This window comes from Helicoverpa armigera, chromosome 22 (genome assembly GCF_030705265.1).
Source record: "Helicoverpa armigera isolate CAAS_96S chromosome 22, ASM3070526v1, whole genome shotgun sequence".
Classification (NCBI taxonomy): domain Eukaryota; kingdom Metazoa; phylum Arthropoda; class Insecta; order Lepidoptera; family Noctuidae; genus Helicoverpa; species Helicoverpa armigera.
The window spans coordinates 2947559-2968045 of NC_087141.1; the positions used below are offsets into that span (position 1 = coordinate 2947559).

General features: G+C 36.4%; 2 protein-coding genes across 5 annotated transcripts; both read left to right on the forward strand.

Annotated features, from left to right (window-relative positions):
* The first annotated feature begins 293 nt into the window (after positions 1 to 293).
* Positions 294 to 14663, forward strand: LOC110370836 (very long chain fatty acid elongase AAEL008004). Of its 4 annotated transcripts, none has more exons than XM_049843365.2 (7): positions 294 to 342; positions 5291 to 5365; positions 7750 to 7940; positions 11597 to 11737; positions 12305 to 12410; positions 13950 to 14083; positions 14409 to 14663. In XM_049843365.2, the coding sequence occupies exons 2-7, from the start codon at positions 5305 to 5307 to the stop codon at positions 14589 to 14591; spliced, it is 816 nt and encodes a 271-aa protein (XP_049699322.1). In that variant the 5' UTR covers positions 294 to 342; positions 5291 to 5304; the 3' UTR covers positions 14592 to 14663. The 4 variants fall into 4 exon arrangements, with proteins under 4 accessions (XP_049699322.1, XP_021182496.2, XP_063896758.1 ...); XM_021326821.3 differs by lacking the exon at positions 294 to 342 and adding an exon at positions 831 to 990; XM_064040688.1 differs by lacking the exon at positions 294 to 342 and adding an exon at positions 1158 to 1292.
* Positions 14664 to 15214: 551 nt separating this feature from the next.
* On the forward strand, positions 15215 to 20312 carry LOC110370847 (splicing factor ESS-2 homolog). Its single transcript, XM_064040689.1, has 8 exons — positions 15215 to 15503; positions 15973 to 16126; positions 16598 to 16744; positions 17044 to 17237; positions 17747 to 17920; positions 18407 to 18597; positions 18892 to 19020; positions 19991 to 20312. The coding sequence occupies exons 1-8, from the start codon at positions 15348 to 15350 to the stop codon at positions 20292 to 20294; spliced, it is 1449 nt and encodes a 482-aa protein (XP_063896759.1). The 5' UTR covers positions 15215 to 15347; the 3' UTR covers positions 20295 to 20312.
* Positions 20313 to 20487: the final 175 nt, after the last annotated feature.

The following is a 20487-nucleotide window of genomic DNA, read 5'->3' on the forward strand; positions in this document are numbered from 1 at the left end:
GACCATGCGAAAACCCCCGCTCGCAATTACAAGCCGATAAAAATTAACGTCGTCAAAGGTAAGCTTCGCGGACCACTTGGAATGCCTCCAGGGACCACCAGTGGTCCGCGGACCACCGGTTAAGAACCACTGCATTAACCTATACGTCCTTAGGTAAAAGTTTGAAATAGGTATATACTTAGTTGGTTGGCGTATTATGTACATTTACGTAATTGAATTTGGTACCTAATTGTTATCGGCGACCGCAACTAATAACTTTCTTGTGTTTCTATGTAAATTCTTTATAAAATCAGTAGCTGTAGGTTCGTTCTATTCTTACAGTTCTCTTGCAATAAAAAAGAGGTATGTATTTTTAATACAAATATCTAACTTTAAATGACTTGTTCAAAATTTAAAATAAAAAAAATCGCATTAGGTAAATTCGAAATACTTACCAAATTACTACCTACGTGTATTCTTCACGAACACATGCCGATAGCTTGAAAACGTCTCAAATGTTTAAAAAAGTTTCATGACTGACTACCTGAGTAAATATTCTGTATTATTTCATGAATGTGAATTTCCCCAAAATAATTGTGACCCAATAAGTATATATTAACTGTCTACGTATCGTACTGGCGAGCTATTCCAGAGGCTAAAATAATTAATTATACGTACCTACCTAAAACTTCAGGCAATTCAAGCGGCATTGTCTTAAATTGTTACAAATAAAGAACAAATAAACATTCATACATCGCATTTAACCAAAACGGGAGCATTGTTTGTACTAAATGCGAGTGGATGAACTTATTAAAGGTGGCAAAGAAAGTGAGTTTAATTGAAATAATTCAGTTTATTTAATTCATTCATGCCGATCGTTCGGCGTCGCGGGAACTCGGATTAAAATCATTCTAGCCCGACTCTTGTCTTGGGTTACACGTTCGAGTTAAAGTCATCATAGTTACTGTGATATTTTGATAAGAAAATAAATAATACTGGATCTATTACCATGTAAGTAAGCGAGCTCGTGTGTGCTATTTAATAGTTTGTTTCAAACACAATTTCTTACGGCATGTTAACTTCAGTGTCGTAAGTTGTAACGAATGATTGTTCTAACTAGTTTGTGTTAGTTTCGGTGTTTTATTGCGCTGCGTTAAATTATAGTTTACAAATGTGTTAGTTATTGGTAGAGTACCTTGTCTAATATTTTCAGTTAATTTTACGTTTCGAAGGCGGTCGTACTTACGACTTGTGAATGTCGATGTTCACCATCGACAACTTCTACATCACTGTTCTTATCGATTTATCCTTTGGTAAATATATTGGTGTAAATACCTCCTTTAACTACACTTGATTAACACCAGATTAACACCAGATTTTATTGGGAATATTAATTACACTCGATATTACAGAAATTTGCTACGCTAGATAAAAAAAAACTCTGGATAACTATTTTCGAAATTTTAAACTTAGGTTCTGTAATCAAACTTGTTCTAATTGTACCTAATCAGGTAGGTACCCTATTCTCAATAGTTTCACTCTAATCTCACCTGTCTGGCTAATAAATATAACTATTTTAATTAATGAGAAACCGTTAGCTTATGTAAATAAATCTATGACACATACATAAACAGGTACCTTCGATTTTACATGGAACATGCGTAAGCTAATGAGTTACATAAAATAAAAGTAAAACCAGGAATGTAATATGATCGGCGAAAGAAATACTATATGGGGTTACAGAGCTCACCTACATTCTAATTAATCTTAACATATAGTTTGGTCATCGTCAGCCTTTTTATCGTCCCACTGCTGGGAACAGGTCTTCTCTCTCAGAGAAAGATTGAGCGTCAATCACCTTTCATGCTCAAGTGCTAGTTGGTGATATACACTCTTTTGCAAAAAAAGCGGGCACCTATGCGAAATCCTAGTTTTAAGGACTTTACGTGTATTTCAAAGGGTTTTAATGATTGTAGTATGTTTCTAGCATCAAAAGGGTTAGCCAAACATGCGTGAGAGTGTATTCTAAATTTGAATTTTGTACAATTGCTAAGAAATTGGTTGAACCTTGTTTTAGGACTAATTGCTGGCAGAAAGTTCGTCGGTGTTTTGAAAAGTTTTTGAAGTGATTTTCAGAAAACTGATAATGCAGTTTGAATTAATGATTAATGTACCTTTTTGTTAGATCAAAACATTTTTGAAAAACTATGCGTATTTGATAAAAATTTCACCTGCTCTAAATGGGCTATACTGATGATTGATGGCAATGTTAAGAGTTTCGGTATTTTAGTGTAAAGCGTTTTTCTGTTTAAATATTGTACCCACGTGTTTTAAAATATCGCTTTTTCACAATTAAACACTATTTAGAGGAGTATCAGTACATTGGGCTGCGACAAAACCAATTTAAAGTAAGCAGTGCCGATCACAACTCGTCTCCTTCGGACTTTAACATTTTTAAAAATCTTGAAATTCTACAAAATACAGAAAATAGCGCATAGACTGTGAGCACGAGGTCGTAAGGTCTCGTAATCACTGATTTTCAAACAACCTCGTCTCTTGGGAAACTCCGTAGACCTCCGAAGATCTATGAGTCTGAGCGTTCAAATAGCGTGTTTTCATCCCACTGACATTTTATTAAAAAAACTTGCCAGCACCGAGATTTTCTAGCATCTACAGTACTTTCCTGCTTAAATCATAACAATAATTGGCTATCTGCTCATTTCTTAAGAAACATACGTTTGGTCAATACTATTGAATTCTTGACTCCCTTTCAGCGAAATCATCGTTTAGTAACCCGATACCTATGGAGTTATAGAGAGCTTCAACGCGGCAATAATTAGACTTTTTAGATAGCTTAAACCCTCCTCATCATTTTTCATGTGGTTAATTTTAACATTTATCACAAAATTTGGTTTTTTTTAATGTCAAAGTCCGATAGGAGACGAGTTGCGATCGGCACTGCTTACTTTAAATTGGTTTTGTCGCAGCCCAATGTACCGATACTCCTCTAAATAGTGTTTAATTATGAAAAAGCGATATTTTAAAACATGTGTTTACAATATCTAAACAAAAAAACGCTTTACACTAAAATACCGAAACTCTTAACATTGCCATCGATCATCAGTATAGCCCATTTAGAGCAGGTGAAAATTTTATCAAATACGCATAGTTTTTCAAAAATGTTTCAGCTAACAAAAAAGGTACATTAATCATTAATTAAAACTGCATTATCAGTTTTCTGAAAATCACTTCAAAAACTTTTCAAAACACCGACGAACTTTCTGCCAGCAATTAGTCCAAAACAAGGTTTAACCAATTTCTTAGCAATTGTACAAAATTCAAATTTAGAATACACTCTCACGCATGCTTGGCTAACATTTTTGTTGCTAGAAACATACTACAATCATTAAAACCGTTTAAAATACACGTAAAGTCCTTAAAACTCAGATTTCGCATAGGTGCCCGTTTTTTTTGCAAAAGAGTTTATATTATCAGACTTTATAGTTCAGGTTTCCTTGAGATTTTTTCCTTTACCTTTTAATCAGTCAATGGTGTTCAATCCATACATGTAATATTTTTGTAAGATATGAAGAAATTGCGAGAAGCCGAAAATCGATCTCAGTGGCGTGCACTTGGAGAGGCCGCTATGTCCAGCAGTGGACTGCGATAGGCTGATGATGGAGAAATTTTAGATCCATAGTTAGTAATCTTCTGTTCTTCGTCACTAGAATTTGGTTTTGTTTCTAGCCCTTAAAATTCTCCTTCGACTCCTGTTTTCAGTTTCAATAAAACAAGGCAAAACAAGGCTTTGTTTTTCAGCAACATGCTAGTTTTACCTTTGATTCTTTCTTTAATAACAAAATACGATTTCCGAGGCAATTGGTGGTAGTTTATACGATGAACTCATACGTTTTAAGTAGGTTCTCTAGGTTGGACAAGCAACAACAATGCTTTAAATAGTCAAATGAATGTAGTTTAAACTTTGGTACCTACTAGGTAACAAAAAATAATGATTTAACACAAATTATAATGTAAATAGGTTTCCGTATTTCCGCGCCCGAATTACAACAACAAAATAAGAAATAAAAGTTTTCCATGACAACGTATCTAGTTACAAATATAGGTATTATAAATAATTATTATACCTTAATTCTTTGTTTAAAGTCTGGTTTGGAAACTGAACATAAACAGGTTGAAACTAAAAGTATGTTTTAGTTGGATGCGCCAGAGATAACAATTCAAGATTTTCACACGCATTTTGCTTACATTATGTGTAACTTAAATAATAATAACTACTAGTATGATATAATGTTGATATAATGTCCCAAATGTAAATTAATTAAATTAAAAAAATAATTAATTAAATATTTACAAAGTTTTTTTACAAAAATATTGCGGCCTTCAGTTTATTTTTGACTCGTGGTGTAAGAGCGTTGACTAGTCGTATGTTTTGTGAATGTATAATAAGTAGTTCACAAGTACTTACTCCTCAGGGAACATTAACCCTTCGCTTAATTTATTGTTTACATGAATATTTAAATTGTGACATTTCCATACACCTGAAGAAAATGTATAAATTATTTGTAATTTACAAGTTGCTGCGTCATATACAATGCGTAAACGCAACTGCACAGAGGTGTGAGGGTGCAACATTAGAGTAGTTCGTGCTCTTGCGACATTCTGCCAGCGCTCGCGACGAAAACAAACGAAAACGTTTGTTTCGGAGCTACAGACTAGTTGAAATAACTAGTCTTAGCTGTAGTGGAGATATCTCATTTTGTTTATGTAGGTTATCTGTGTGCTCTGAAGTAGAGATTTAACTTTAAATATCAAAGTTTGTGCTGACCAAAAAAAAAACAATATTTTCTATTTATGTAACCATAATTGACGTCTGTCTTTTTTCTATAATTGATCAGCAATATGTAATACAGATCATAACATATCTAAGATGTTTTATTTGTGACTAGCTGTTGCCCGCGACTTCGTCTGCATTCGGTTCATCGTTCATTGCTCATCCCCCGTAGGTGATAGCGTGATAATATATAGCCTATGTGTTGAACCGGCCCCCAGGTAATAGTCATGCAAAATTTGATTTAAATCCATGCAGTACTTTTTGAGTTTATCCGGGACAAACATACAGACAAACAGACATACAGACAAAAATTCTAAAAACTACATATTTGGGTTCAGAATCGATTATGGATCACCCCCCAAGTATTCTTTTTAAAAAATATTCAATGTACAGTTTTGACTTTCCTATCATTTTATTATATGTATAGATGAGTTTTCATATGTTTTCCCTTGTTTTCAGAGGCATAAGCCACCATGCGCGCCCTCATACGGAATATCACGAGTTACTATCGCTGGCTGAACAATGACCTCGCTGGTAAGCGCACCTTTATTATTTTTCATTATTTTGAGCTGTCGTTTATTAATTATTTGTTTAAATTAACCTTAAATTAAGTGCTTACTTAAATGGAGTATGCGTTTGTTAAAATTCTCTAACGTCGTCTTAGAGTAAAAATCGAAAATGCAATCGAACTTGCAAAATGTGTTTCTAGGAAATAAAAACGTTGCAAAGCACATCCTATATTTTACTCCTGAAAATTTAACTTTTTACACTTATTTACGCGTCGTAATATGTAATGTTTTTTAGGTCAAATGTCTCTTCGTGATTCCGGAGTCTAGGTTTATTTTCCCACAAAAAGGATAACCTACCATTCAATGCGAATACATAGTTAAATAAGTACTTATTTTATATCGTTTCTTATCATGTAGGTAATTGCATTTATTAAATAGATATAGATATTTAAGTTTAATAGATAAATACCTAAGTAAGTTAAGCGATACTTAGGTACATATGCATGCGTTTTACTAAATCTGCAAAATTATTACTCACATCATCAATTCAGCTTAGAAATAATAGTTATTTGTTATACAAGAGTGCAAAGTTGCTTTTTAACCGCGGGCTCAATTTTGATGACCGAGGAAGCGAAGGATTCTAAAATTGAAACACGAGCGTAGCGAGTGTTTCAACAATTAGAATCCTGAGCGATAGCGAGGGAATCAAAAGAGCACAAGGTGAAAAATCTTTGTACTCGAGTGCAACACGTAACTTTTCATCCCACCTCATCGAGGAAATTACTAAATGCAAAAAACAAAATGGCGCGCACATATGAGTATCAAATTAAAAAGTAGTACCTATTAAAGTTCACTTATTTGAAAACTCAGTTTAAAAATGAAACGAGGATAAAAATCTATGTAAAAACAAAAATAAAAATTACTCAATTAATTGAATAATTATTTTAAGCAGTATTTTATTTGTTTGAAAAGTCTTACCAAGATTGTCACAAATGGAGTATTGCACACGATGTTCTAAATTCAAATCACTTTGCCGCTCTAGAGGATAAAAACGGCTTTTGCACTCAGATATCAAAGGGTAAAACTACTCTTTCCGAGATGGTGGGATGAAAATGATTTGAATTTAGAACATCGTGTGCAATACTCCATTTGTGACAATCTTGATAAGACTTTTCAAACAAATACATATTAAACAAATAAAATACTGCTTAAAATAATTATTCAATTAATTTATTTATTTTTATTATTGTTTTTACATAGATTTTTAACCTCGTTTCATTTTAAAACTGAGTTTTCAAATAAATGAACTTTGATAGGTACTTGTTTTTAATTTGATACTCATATGTGCGCGCCATTTTGTTTTTTTGCATTTAGTAATTTCCTCGATGAGGTGGGATGAAAAGTTTTCACGTTGTTGTGCTCTTTTGAAAAAAAAAATTGAGCCCGCGGTTAAAAAGCAACTTTGCACTCTTGTATAACAAATAACTATTATTTGCAAAGTCTATGTAAATATGTAAACATTTGTTAAATACCTAAATATTTGTTTGCAAAAAATATTATATGCTTATAAATAAGATTGCTTAAGACTTTGTACTATTACTAAAATAATGTTGCTAGGTATTGCTATTTTTTTGTAAACGGAATTGAATTACAATAATTGAATTACTAAGTTTCAAGAAATTCGGTAACTAATATTATGAATGCGAAATACAGTAGGTACCTAGTGTAGTAATATAGTAGTTTTTTTTAAATGAAAGCTACGAAGTGAACACCTAGACATTTACATAGGTTAATAATGTTAATATATATTTATGCACAGCTACATATTTGATACAATGTGTGGCCGCGAAACTTTTTTAATTGGACTGTGACACTGTAAAGTTCAGTGATTCCGTGCTATTCATATGTATGTGCATGCGCCGGGTAAAGCATTTCTCCGCCAGGTCAGCAGAGGTCTTGTAATGTGAATATTGAATACTTCATATGAGTAAATAGACAATACCTATGCACATAGTCTGTGTGTTTAAACGTGGAACCTCTTTATAAATATTTAGAAAGTAGCAAATGTCTGTTAAATGTTTCTGTGTTTTGCCGATTTTAAGGTTTTGACGAATTTATTAACAGACTTACGCTGAGTTGCACTATTTGGCTACAATGATAACCGAATCATTTTCAGTTGTCAAATTGCTGATTTGACCAATGGCTGTCAGGTATACAGGTGGTTATCATGGTAATACCAAATCATGGTCATTTAACATGACCAAATGTTAGGTAAATGTGCAACTATGTCCAAGTATTTATAGATAGTTATTTTAATATATATTCATGTTATCTGAGCTAACTGAGCTTTTACCAAAATTGTATTTGCCATTGTATTCCATTTTTGAAACGTTTTTTCTTTACTTCCAGATCCCCGGACGAACAGTTTCCCCCTAGTGTCGAGTCCAGTCCCCATAATCCTGATATTGTACCTATACCACAAGTTCGTGCGGTCATGGGGCCCCGCATTCATGGCCAAGCGCGAACCGTTCCAGCTGAAGAATGTTATTATCATTTATAATATAGTGCAAATCGGATTGTCGGCGTATCTCACAATACAAGTAAGTGTGAAACCTTTTTCTTCTATATTTCTCTTTGGTTTTGTACGAAACTAACGAAAAAAGTTTTAATGGAAAGCCTGTTAAGTTTAATTTTCGAACTTAATTAGTGACTAACCAATGGACCTATAAAGGCTTTTACCGAAAGGACAAAAGGAAAAAGAACGCCAAATCGGTACAGTAGTTGCTGAAATTATAGTAGGTATATAGCACGTTCTAGCAGACAAAACCGCATCAAACCTGAACTAAGTAAAATCAAATTCATAGCTCCTTCATCCTTTTTCCTATCACCGTTCTCAACAGTACCCAGTACCCTTTACTGTAGTAAATACATTACATACTAGAGACAGCTGGTTAGTTTTACAGTCAATACCGTGCCGGACCAGTTGCGTTGAAATGCCGCTTTCGTAACGCAAGTAATTGCAATCGTGAAAAGCGTAGGAAATGACAATTAAGTTATTGAGCCAAGGCAAAGGATACGCAGGGCTGCCTCGTTGAGGGCAGAGAAATCGGCCCTCGTACTTGATATTGACTCATATTTCGTGAAACAATATGTATTTTAAATTATTATAATTAGATATGTTATTTGCATATGAAGCATGTGCATGATTGATTGATGTATTTATCTTTAATAACCTACCTGCCACGTTGTACCTACCCCGAGGCTCAGAAACAACTGCACTGTTTTGAAAAATACTCTTATTATTCGATAGTTAGACTATTACCGAGTTACATAAACTATATTTCGAGAAAGGGAAGATTTTGCCCGAGCCAAGGGTGAAGTCGCGGGAAACAGCCAGTCCAATATAACGCACGTGTAATGTTTTGTTTATCAAAAAGTGGTTAGTTATTGTTATGTCGGCTGCGGTCACTGTTTATCGCTATCATGCATGTCGGCCATAACACGAATTGTTATTACATAGCCATAGGCAATATTACTTAAGCAATGTTAATGAAATAGCTGTTTCCCGTGGTTATACTTTTACCCACGTCACAAGGAAAGTAATTCGCGCAACCACTTTCTTCAGCAGTAATCGTAATCCCTAAATAGATCAGTGTATCATTCCTTAAAATCTAACTCAAAAACGTTTCTTCAAATGAAGTTGATAAACCAGCACTTTTTGAACGTCAAAAACAAAAGACAGCACCTGAAACGCCCACCCTTTACCAATTCTTATGTCCTTTGAACAGTTCTTAGAAATTGACGAAAAAAATACACGTGAACAAATTCGTCAGGATTGCATCTAGCAATAAGTTTTCGCGAGAGGATCGCAGGGAAGCGCAAGTAAAAGACATAAACGAGTAACACAAGGGGTGCGTTTCGTAACCTTCTCGTAGTCATTTTAGAATTTTGATTAGAAATTGGGATTGTCAAACAGATGGTTCCTTTAATTAAAATAAAGATATATTATATTGATAAAGTTATAAGTGGTTATGAATTGCTTATGTCGTACAAATGACAATGGAATATAACATGAGCGTGTATGTTTGTTGTGCTAATGTTTATGATGGGAATTCTTTTAGTTAAATGATTAAGATAAGTATATTCATTACATAAATGAGATAATGTGACGGCATCGAAATAACAGGTCTATCTAAATATGTCACAAACAAAAATAAAGACGTAAAACGATCAAAAATAAACTGGATTATCTTGACAATACATTTTTTGGGAAATAAGGCTAAGGTTAAGGATTACGACTCCTTATTGTGAAAGCCATTCGATTGTCTTGTAATTAAACATTATGACCATGTATGAGTAAGATTATCTGTGTTCTTAATAATAATTTTATTGGTAGTCTGAGTCCTTTTCTAAATATGCCCATAATAAATTCACTTATTTTCTTTTTCGTATGGATAATTTGGACAAGAAAATATACTTCAGATAAATACTATCTGTGGCATATTTTAGGCTCTATTGACTAACTGACATTCGAGGTCTGAATGGCATGAAATTTTGAATTAGGGAAAAATACAGTTCATGAATGTATATTTATCATTCGTTTCCGCCAGCGGTTATACCCGCGTCCCGTGGGAACATCTCGGTAAATGGGATCGATTTCGGGAATCGGAGGAGTTCTTGAGAATAGCGCGTCAGAAAAGCAAATAAATTAATTCTTCAGCTTTATAATACATATGAAATACACGCTATTGATGTGTACTTATAACACTGACAGCCCTACAAAACAATACTTATTTCCCTTCGACTCAAGGACGCGGAATACTCTTTCGTCGTTACTTTCGCGTTAAACTGGTACTCAGTGAAAACCGCAAATATTAATGCAAACGTTTACTTTGTTAGCTCAAACTTACGAAATACAAATACTCAATAACTTGCCGTAGAGAATTGATGAAGTTATTGCGTGGAAAGAAACAACAGTTTATTTTTGTTACATAATGTACCTACATTTCAGTTTTGAAAGAATTTACTCGGTTTTAATAAATAGCTAATTAGGTACAGAATGCCTAGTAAAACGTGCAATCTATGAAACGTGCCTCTGTATGAAACTCAGGGGCACGATTCTCCTAAGTTAATACTGTCAAAATCGAATAGAAATTGAATCGCAATATGATCGTTGGCCAAAATCACCAAAATAGCAGATTAAAATAGCAAATTACCAATATACCGTATAAAGACCAATGCCAGAAATGACAGAAAATGATAAAAACGTTTATTTCAAAGAAAAAATAGCGGAATGCCACATACGCTTTAAACGTAATCGAGTCGGGATTGGATCTCAGTCGAACCGAGTCGAACGTGAATCGTATGTTGCTTAAGTAAAATTAGGAGAATCGGGCCCCTGTTCTTCTTGCCATTTATCTCCTCCATTTCGCTCTATCTACGCTACCATATTATTCATCACTACATCCCTCCATCAGCTCCATCTAATTTTGGGGCCGTCTCAGTAGGAAATATATTAGTTAACTGAAAAATGTTAAAAATTGTTCTTTGACCCGTAAGCTGCATTTACACGTCGTGAATGCATTATTTTATGTCAGAAATAATGTCTACATAATGTCGCCCTATTCATATTTCAAGAGTTACTTATAAACAATTTTCAGCATAGGTAATTGATATCGTCTCACCATTATAATATTGTCATTCGACATACGTTATCACAACTCACCACGAACTAACCATAGCTGACGGAAACCGCAAAAAAATAAATTGATAACAATTGTTACTTACCTAACAACAATGCAATAGAAGTCATTATCATATACTTGCATCCCGTGGGAACTATTGCTTTTTCCCGAATAAATGCCTGTTTCTCGGGGATAATGTAGCTTCCAATAGTGAAAGAATTTTTCACAACGGTTCTTTAGTTTACAAATAAACAAAAACGTTTCCTCTTAATAATATTAGTATAGAAAACGTAGTCTAATTTGTGTATGTTAATATAGATGCCTAGATTCTGGGACACCGATTCAATTGCGACCGCAAGATAGTTCTTTCAGATATGAATAACTTTGCAGAAAGAAGAAATTTAAAGGAAATGAAGGGTCTCTCGAAGTGTAAAATAAAATACATAGTTTCCAAACTTTTTGAGACCAGAACATCTATGCAAAATTTTGCAGGACTGTTATCATGAAAATGGCCTTTAGAAAACTCGAGTACCTACATATTAGATATTGAAAATATATTTGTTTCGTTCCAGTGTCTGTCCAGGCTGTACCTGTCAGGCTACTACAGCCTGTGGTGCCAGAAGATTGTGTATGAGGACACGCCGCTGGAGCGAGTCGTCGTCAACCACGTGTGGCTCTACTACATGATCAAAGTTATCGATCTATTGGATACGGTATGTATTCATATTTTGTGCAATAAATAACAATGACGTTTCACCAATTTTGGCCGTGCCGTGGTGATTGTTCTTATGAAGGAGATAAACCAACTCCGGCGGACATGAGTATTTGCGCAGACACAGGTGCACTCCTTATTCTCTCATTCTCATAGCCCGAACGGTAGTCCAATATGCCTGGAGAGAGATCAGGCGCAGGACCGACATTTACGTGCTCGGATGCACGGGTGTATCAATCACCAACTCTTAAGCTCCTGGCTGCTTGGTGAAAATTTCTTGAAACCCATTAGGGGTTGAAACTCTCGGGCCGTGGGGTCCGAGTGCTCACGCGCTTGCGAAGGAAATTTCTAAGCGCCTTGTTGTCACTTCTCGTGACCCAAAGGCTGGCTTATACTCTAGGACCCATTAAGTGATTTTGCCAAGACCCCGTTTACAGCAGCAGTGAAGCCTTAGAATTGATTTAAACTTTAACGGACAAAAATAAAAATTGAATTCATTTCATACGCCTTTAATCTGATATAGGTTGAGCTAAAACTAAACTAATGTGTAACAATTGTATGTCCACAGGTATTCTTCGTGTTACGGAAGAAGTTCAACCAAGTATCGTTCCTACACGTTTACCATCACTTAGGGATGTGTATACTTGGTTATATTGGCACTAAATATGTACCTGGTAAGTTGGACACCTCTTACATAGAACTTAAGTTTAGGCATGCCTTACGTTAGACATTAAATACATTTTCAGTATCATTTTATCAGCTGATTGCCGTCCATTGCTGTACGTAAACCTCCCCGAAACAATGCCAACCATCCCGGCAGCCAAATGAATAAATAAATAATGTCGGGACACCTTTTCACACACGGTCGGTTAGCCCCATGGTAAGTTATTAATTAACTTGTGTTATGGGTGCTAACACAACTGATAAACTACATATAGCTCATATATACATATTTATGAATACATATTGTAACACCCAGACCACGGCTAACAAGCATGCTCATCACACAAATGTCGACCGAGCCGGGAATCGAACCCGGGACCTCAGGTTCGGCAGTCCGGCATGGTGACCATTGCGCCATCGAGGTCGATACTTAGTAAATACTTAGTAGATAAATGTTTGATGCGACTATTCATTTATTTATATTAATAGTTTACAACTTTATGACGATAACAAGGGTTCTTTAGAAGGTAACATAGGTTCAGGGGCTCGATTCTCCTAATTTTACTTAAGCGAAATACGATTCACGTTCGACTCGGTTTGACTGCGATCCAATCCCGACTCGATTACGATTGAAGCGTATGTGGCATTCCGCTATTTTTTCTTTGAAATAAACGTTTTTATCCTTTTCTGTCATTCAATAATGAATCAGTTTGTCTGCAAATGATTTACGATTGCAAAATGATTGTACAACTACCGTATATACCAAAATCACCAAAATAGCAGACCAATCGCAAACCAATCGAATGTCATTGGAATACGATTGGTCTTATATTAGTAGCAGAATGCCCGATAAGGTTAAAACTGCTATTGCGATCATATTGCGATTCAATTTCTATTCGATTTTGACAATATTAACTTAGGAGAATCGGGCCCCTGATAGTCCGTAACTTTATCGTATTTATTTAATAGGTAGTAGAAGTTCCAGAGTTTTAAAACTACTATTTATTATAAAGTACTGTTTTATTTGAGTTATTTTAGCTATACAATAGTGAATAAAATTAAATAGGCACTTATTCATAGCAACGTAGATTGTCATCTTGCGCAAGAGTTGCAATGGCATCGCGTGCACGAAATGGGTCGAGTGGCATCATGCGCCTGCGACGAGGGAAACCATTCGGCCGGATAGAGGATTGCTAATATCCTTTAAAAAATTTATTTGATCCTTGTTTCCATGTATGTGTGAATAAAATCATACAACACTTTAGGTATCCGTATAACATATATATTGCCTATTTTTTAACACCATAATGTGAGCACATGAATGAGAAACCTAATTGCTAGCTGTTTACCTCAGTTTCTCTCGTGTCTCGGGGAAACTTCTCCGTACCTGGACAAAATATAAGCCTAGTTGATGTTACTCGGCGATAGTCTAGCTTCCTATGAGTGAACGAATGTTTCAAAGGGGTTCTGAGGTTTTGGAGCGTTTGTAAGATCTTTGTTAAGTTGATTAAGCGTCGGGAAATTAACACATTCTCTTGTTTTTTTCACAGGAGGCCACGGCATAATGCTGGGCTTCATAAACTCGATCGTGCACGCCGTCATGTACTCTTACTACCTGGTCTCCATCGAGCGACCGCAGTGGGTGCGCCAGTGGTGGAAGAAGTATATCACGCAGCTGCAGATTGTAAGTATAGCTTTGTTAACGTAACACACGTGTTAGGTCGGAAAGGAATCATTGCCTTATCTTCTTAGCCATTGAATATACACTAATCGAAATATTAACGTAACTGTCTCGCTTTAGAACAGTAAGGTCAGTAAGCATACTTAGATCGAACCTAGCAATACAGTTATGTGTGCTACGACCTTTACGCATTTTGTTTCCAAAATACTTGTTTTCGATCTTGGGTTCAGCCAATGTCTCGCAAGTTTTTAAGTCTCTTAGAAATATATTTCAAAAGTCATTAAAAATAAGTTACTTAGTAGTAATTAACATTGTTTTATTTTTTCAGTTGCAGTTTGTCCTCCTAATCCTACACTTCGGCCACGTGCTGTTCGAGCCCTCGTGCGAATACCCCAAATGGGTATCCTTCATGTTCCTACCACACAACATATTTATTTTATTTTTATTCTCAGACTTCTATATCAAAGAATATATTCTTAAGAAAAATAAAAATAAAGTTAAAGCTAAGTAGGTAGATTGTTAAGCATATAATTAGATAGGTAGTGAATATATTATTATTAATTATAATCATAATAAGTGACAATGAAGTTTTATTCAAATTACAATGGAACAATCCTCTTCCTATTGATGTAAGAACATGTGCACGCTCTGTACACATGTTTCCGAAGGTTTGTGGTTTTAGCGCCCCGTCGATTTGCTCATGGCCCTACCGGTGGTACGTATTTTGCAACTTGACTAACATTCTGCTAATTTCAATTCGTTCGTAGGTCTCTCCTGATCTTGTGATACTGTACTTCCACTACCACATCAACTGAGTAGGTAACTCAATGGGCACACTGAACAGTTTAATAGACCACGAAAGAACAAGTCACAAAATTACCGAAACAATTTAAGATATTTTTTCTTTGAGCTTGTGTTTACCAGTTCCGCACCCAAGGGCAAGGGGTGGGTACACAAAGATACTATTAATAAGTAGTGTAAGAGGTATGAAAACCTTTGCACGAGAGTCCGACTCGTACTTGACCGGATTGGATTTTACTCCGAATTTTTGGTCGATGATTTTTGGTATCAATTGACAATGACATATCAACTGACATTGACAAACATGCTTGACATCTGACACTCGTGCTCGTGGTATTTTTTGTAATGTTTTGTTGTCAATTTCGCAATGTGATGTCGAATTATTTATTTTCGTGATTATTTCATTATTTTCTTCCCTTGAGTGTAAAAAGATTCAATATTTATATTAGACTACTTACTCGCCATCATGTCGGGAGATAATAAAACCCCTAGACCCGGTGCAGCGGCGTTAGAAAATATGAAGTTGTTGAAACACGAAAGTGCTATATTTAAGGTTCCAAAAGTCCCTAAAAAGAAGGAAAAGAAGAAAGCTCAAGTTTTAGATGAAGACGTTTATGTTGAGGTTGGTATTCTATATATTCTTAAAGCTGATATGCACTGAGAAACCACTGCTAATATACATTAAACATGGTACACAATAAGATACATAGTTGTAATGATAACTTTTGACAAGATTGCTTGCTGTGAAGAATATAATCTCACAATATATTAAATGCATATTTCATACAGAACTTGCTTTGCACATACAATTAACTGAGAACTTGAGAAAGACAATCAGGACCAATAATAGCTTAATGCCAATATACATCAACATAACTAATACTTGTTAGAAAAATATGTGTTATGTACTGATGCCTATTGCTTTACACAATGGGCAATAGTTAACCTTAATTTTCTCTGGTTTGAGTTCAGCATAAAAAATGCGAAATGCAATGTGGTTACCATTGTATTTTTCTTGTTCCAGTAGGAATAAAGTAAGATGAAATACGTTGATGTTTGAATAAGAAAACAAAAATTAAATTATTTTTCAGGGCATAGCTAAAATTATACAGAGGGACTTTTTCCCAGACTTAGAGAAACTTAAAGCACAGAATGAATTTCTGGAGGCCACAGAGAACAAAGACTATGCGCGCCTGAGAGAACTGACTAGAAAGTACAACGGCCAGAGACCACCCACAGAACCTTGTAAGTTATTTATCTCTATTTAGATGGTTTAAATAATGTACTTCACTATACAATAACAAGTTATCATCTAATTGTTAAAATGTGTACTAAAATAAAAACATTACATAATTTGCATGACCAAAGTTATTACATGATTGATGAATATTTAAGCTACAAATTAAATATATTTATTATGTCATTCAATTAGTCAACACTACTTATCAATTTCTAAATATATCTTGGACACCAATGGCTGATAAAAAGGTGAAGGAAAACATCTTGAGGAAACCTGGACTATAAAGTCTGAAATCACCAACCAGCATTGAGCAAGCGTGGTGATTAATGCTCAATCGTTCTCCGTGTGAGAGGAGGCCTGTGCCCAGCAGTGGGACGATAAAAAGGCTGTAACAGTAACAGTAACTTATCAATTACCATTATCTCTTCTATTTAATTCTGTGCATTACAAAGACATCAATATTGTATTATTTCCAGATAACTCCCCGGCGACATTTGACACTCCTCACATGGACCGGCCATTCTCCCCGGCAGCACCTACAATACGAAGCGATAGATCAGACACAGAATCAGAGTGCAGTTCCAGAGACAAAACTAAAGACATCACAGACAATCACTCTTTAGGTATGATCCTCATTGCCCGCTCAAATTTTGATGCAACTGTTTATTAATTCTTATTTACTCTTTTATACCTTGACTAATGGCAATGTTCGTCATTAATTTACCTTTTTCACTGTGATGACTAACATCATGGGAAAATCTGAATTTAAATACAAACATTTATCTCCCCTTTACAGAGATGGATAGATTTCTCTGATGTACTCATCCATATTTGGTTTGGTTCTACTGGTTTTACATGGACCGTGCCACATTATTATTTTATTTGAAACAACAGTCTACAAAATCCACTTTCCCTATAACAGATTCATACCTCTCCACGCACACAAGCGAAGACAACGCGAGTTACGACCGCGTCATCGCACTGGAGAATAAGAAGCGTGCAGCTAAACTGGCAACACAGCTTCAAGCGGAAGTGACGTCAGCGGCCATCGCAGACGCAGCGCTCGCCTTACCTTCCATTGAGCAACAAGCGGACCAGACTGAGAGACCACATGAGGTAATATATGTTATCCTATTGTCTTTGCTATTTACACACATTGCTTGCAGGAGAAGCCTGGTGGAACTATGGTTTTATTGAATATAATTAGCAATAGCCAATGTGGATACTTGACAAGCAATCAGTGGATTCCATTTATTGTAGTTAGTAGTTAGTACATGGGGAGAGGGAAGTACACAAGAGAGGACCTAGCAGAGGTTTATAAGGACTGATATAATAGGAGTAGTATACAATGGAGAACCTATATAGAGGGAGTTCAGAAGGGAATACATAAGGGAGTATGTAGGAAACATACATAAAACAAATTACAAAAGTACACCCTTACATGGAGAAAGTTTATAAGGAAGTTTTACTGTTATATAAGAAGTAATTATGGACTACATTGATTACCTAAATAATGTAGATTTTTCAATTACAGTCATGCATACTTAGTTATTTTCTCATAAGCAAATGTTCTGGCAAATGGCAAGTAGCCTTAAAAAATATTTAAAAACAAACTTGTATTCCAGTTAGACACATGGCGCTATAAGGCGAAGAACTACATAATGTACGTGCCTGATGGTGCGGAGTCCCAGCGGCCGCCGCCGAAGCCCGAGCTCATCCACCAGAACACCCGGCTCAAGGTGGAGCCTTTCGACCATGTGAAGAATAAGGAGGCCATCAGCGCTATTGCGAGGAGTCAGGTAGGCACGAATACTAAAGTGTGTTGCTTATAAACTTGAGTGATGTGTGTTTTCGAGGATTTTTAGTAATTTACGATGACTGAATTTAAAATTTGACGTATGTGTTACTGGGCCCTAGTTCCCAAAAATATAAACATGGACCGGCGGCATTTAAATGGAAGTGGTTGGAACCTTTATCGTTTATCGATTTCAGAGGTAGTATATTGTGTAACATTATTGTAATTCAAGAGAAAGTACAAAGTACCTAGAGGTTTTAATCTCTTTTGTGTCACAATCTGATGCACCTTCTACTCTTCTTTACGTCCCCTATTTTAAACACCGTGTTATACAAACAATCTGGTTCCAAATCCATGTTATACAAATGTTATCAAACCATGTTGCGCCACTTTCTTCTAGCAAAACTACAATGGAAGTGGTGACTGTGAATAAATGTTTTATAGTTTGATCAACACCAAGCTTAACTGCTCTCTAAACTCTACTCCCCAGGATGCAAGTGTAACAGGCAAGATAGGCGTGGACGGTGTCAGCATAAGCGCGGAGCCTGGCGGCGGCTACGCCTTCGTGGGCACTCCGTCGCCGCGGCCCGGCGAGGGGCCCGACGCCTCGCCGCTCATGACGTGGGGGGAGATCGAGGGAACCCCATTCCGGCTAGATGGGGGAGATACGCCATTGCCTGCGTAAGTATTTAACTAACTTTCCCCCTAACTTCAGTATAGATGAACTAACTTAATACTACATACTACTACAACTGCTTCCGTTAACAATAATAAAAAATCGGATGATTAAATATTTTGTTGTTTTATATTTTTGAGCACATAGACCGCAGTCTAGTTTGATAATCCATTCAAACCAACTTCTTTAAGTAGTACAATTGATATGCTCATGCGGACAGTGGGGAAAACTATCCTTATAAATCCTACCATAAATATTTTTATCCCGTTATAAAAACTTTCTTCATATGTTGTTCTCAGTGTGGGCGCGGGCGCAGCTTACCGCATGCTGGAGGGCGGGTCGCGCGAGCGTATCGCGCTGCAGCTCGCCGAGCAGGCCGCGCGCCGCCGCCGCCCCACCACACCCAGGCAACTGCCGCCCACGCCTAGGTAACTATACTCACCAACTTCTCGAACCTGGACGAAATATAGCCTACTATACCCTACCCGCCGTTTCATCCGCGTCGCGTGGGAGCTACTGCCCGTACCAGGATAAAATATAGCAAATGTTATGCCTATGGTAACTTGGTAAAAGTGTAGCTTTCCAACAGTGAAAGAACTTTTCAAATCGGTTCGGTAGTTTTTCAGTTTAATCATTACACAAACAAAAATACATACTTTTCCTCTGTAGCATACACGTCATTTCGGGTTGGGAATATTGTAGTTTCCCGCATCCTTCTAATCGATTCAATAGTGATGGTGTGATGGTGCCTTTACGGACTCAGCGTAGGATTCTGATAAAAATTGGCACAAAGCAATCCAACTTAGTTACTATTTTGAATTCGTGATTAGATTGGAAACTGAAATGATGAAAAATATACTGCCAAACGAAAGTTATGTAACGCTTTGACGTTCATCTACCTACATTGATCACAAGTTATCATTAAAAATAGGAACGATTCGTCATTAGAGGCTATTGTAGATATTCGATACACCGTGTGGCATTAGACGATAATTAGTAGAGATAACTTAAAAACATCGGATCAATTGATTAAAAAACTTACTGATAAAAATACTCTATTAAAAATTGCATCATCATCGTCGTCACACTGAACTGTTTGTTTAATTACAGTCAACAAACAAGTTGTAAGATAGGTTAAGGAAGTGCCAAGCCCTAAGCCGTAAGTGTTTCATATTGACTAACAGTAAACTTCATAGGGTAGATGTAGGCAGCATTTGAAACAGGTACATACATATTTCACGGCAAACTTAATGGCGGCTTGCAGCTAACTTCAGAGCACTCATATCCACATCCGCTACTGACAGCTGTCAATAATTACGATACTTCAAACCGCCATTAAGTTTGGCACGAGCTGAACCCAGCTTTAAAAATCGAATAAACAACTTTTTTTCTTTATAGTTTCAGATCGAACACCGAACGATTGGCCAGTATGTCACCGGCGGCGCGGAAATTGGCGGCAAAACACTTACTGTCACCTCGTTTGAGGTTAACTCCCAATGACATGGGCATACTGTCCCATGCTTCGCCGAAGCGCACCCCCACCCCGCAGCGCCGCCTCGTCGCCCCCGCGCGGCCCTCCCCGCGCCCCTCCCGCGCCGGCAGCGTCAACAACACCGGCGTCACTGAGGACCTTACTGACAATCTACTACAGATCAATGTGGCTAAGAGAACAAGGCTAAAAGCTCAGGATTTCTTTAAATAAATTAGGGTTTTAGGTGAACTTTTGTTTAATTTCATGGTATAATATTCAGTAGCTAAATCGCATGTCCAATGTGCCCTGAAACATGCTCGCGGACCTTATGAGCGCATCCGGCCGTGCTCTCGCTGTGGCGGCATATTGGGCTGACAAAGTGTAGCTACACTATAAGACATGTCATCGACACGAAAGAAGAAGT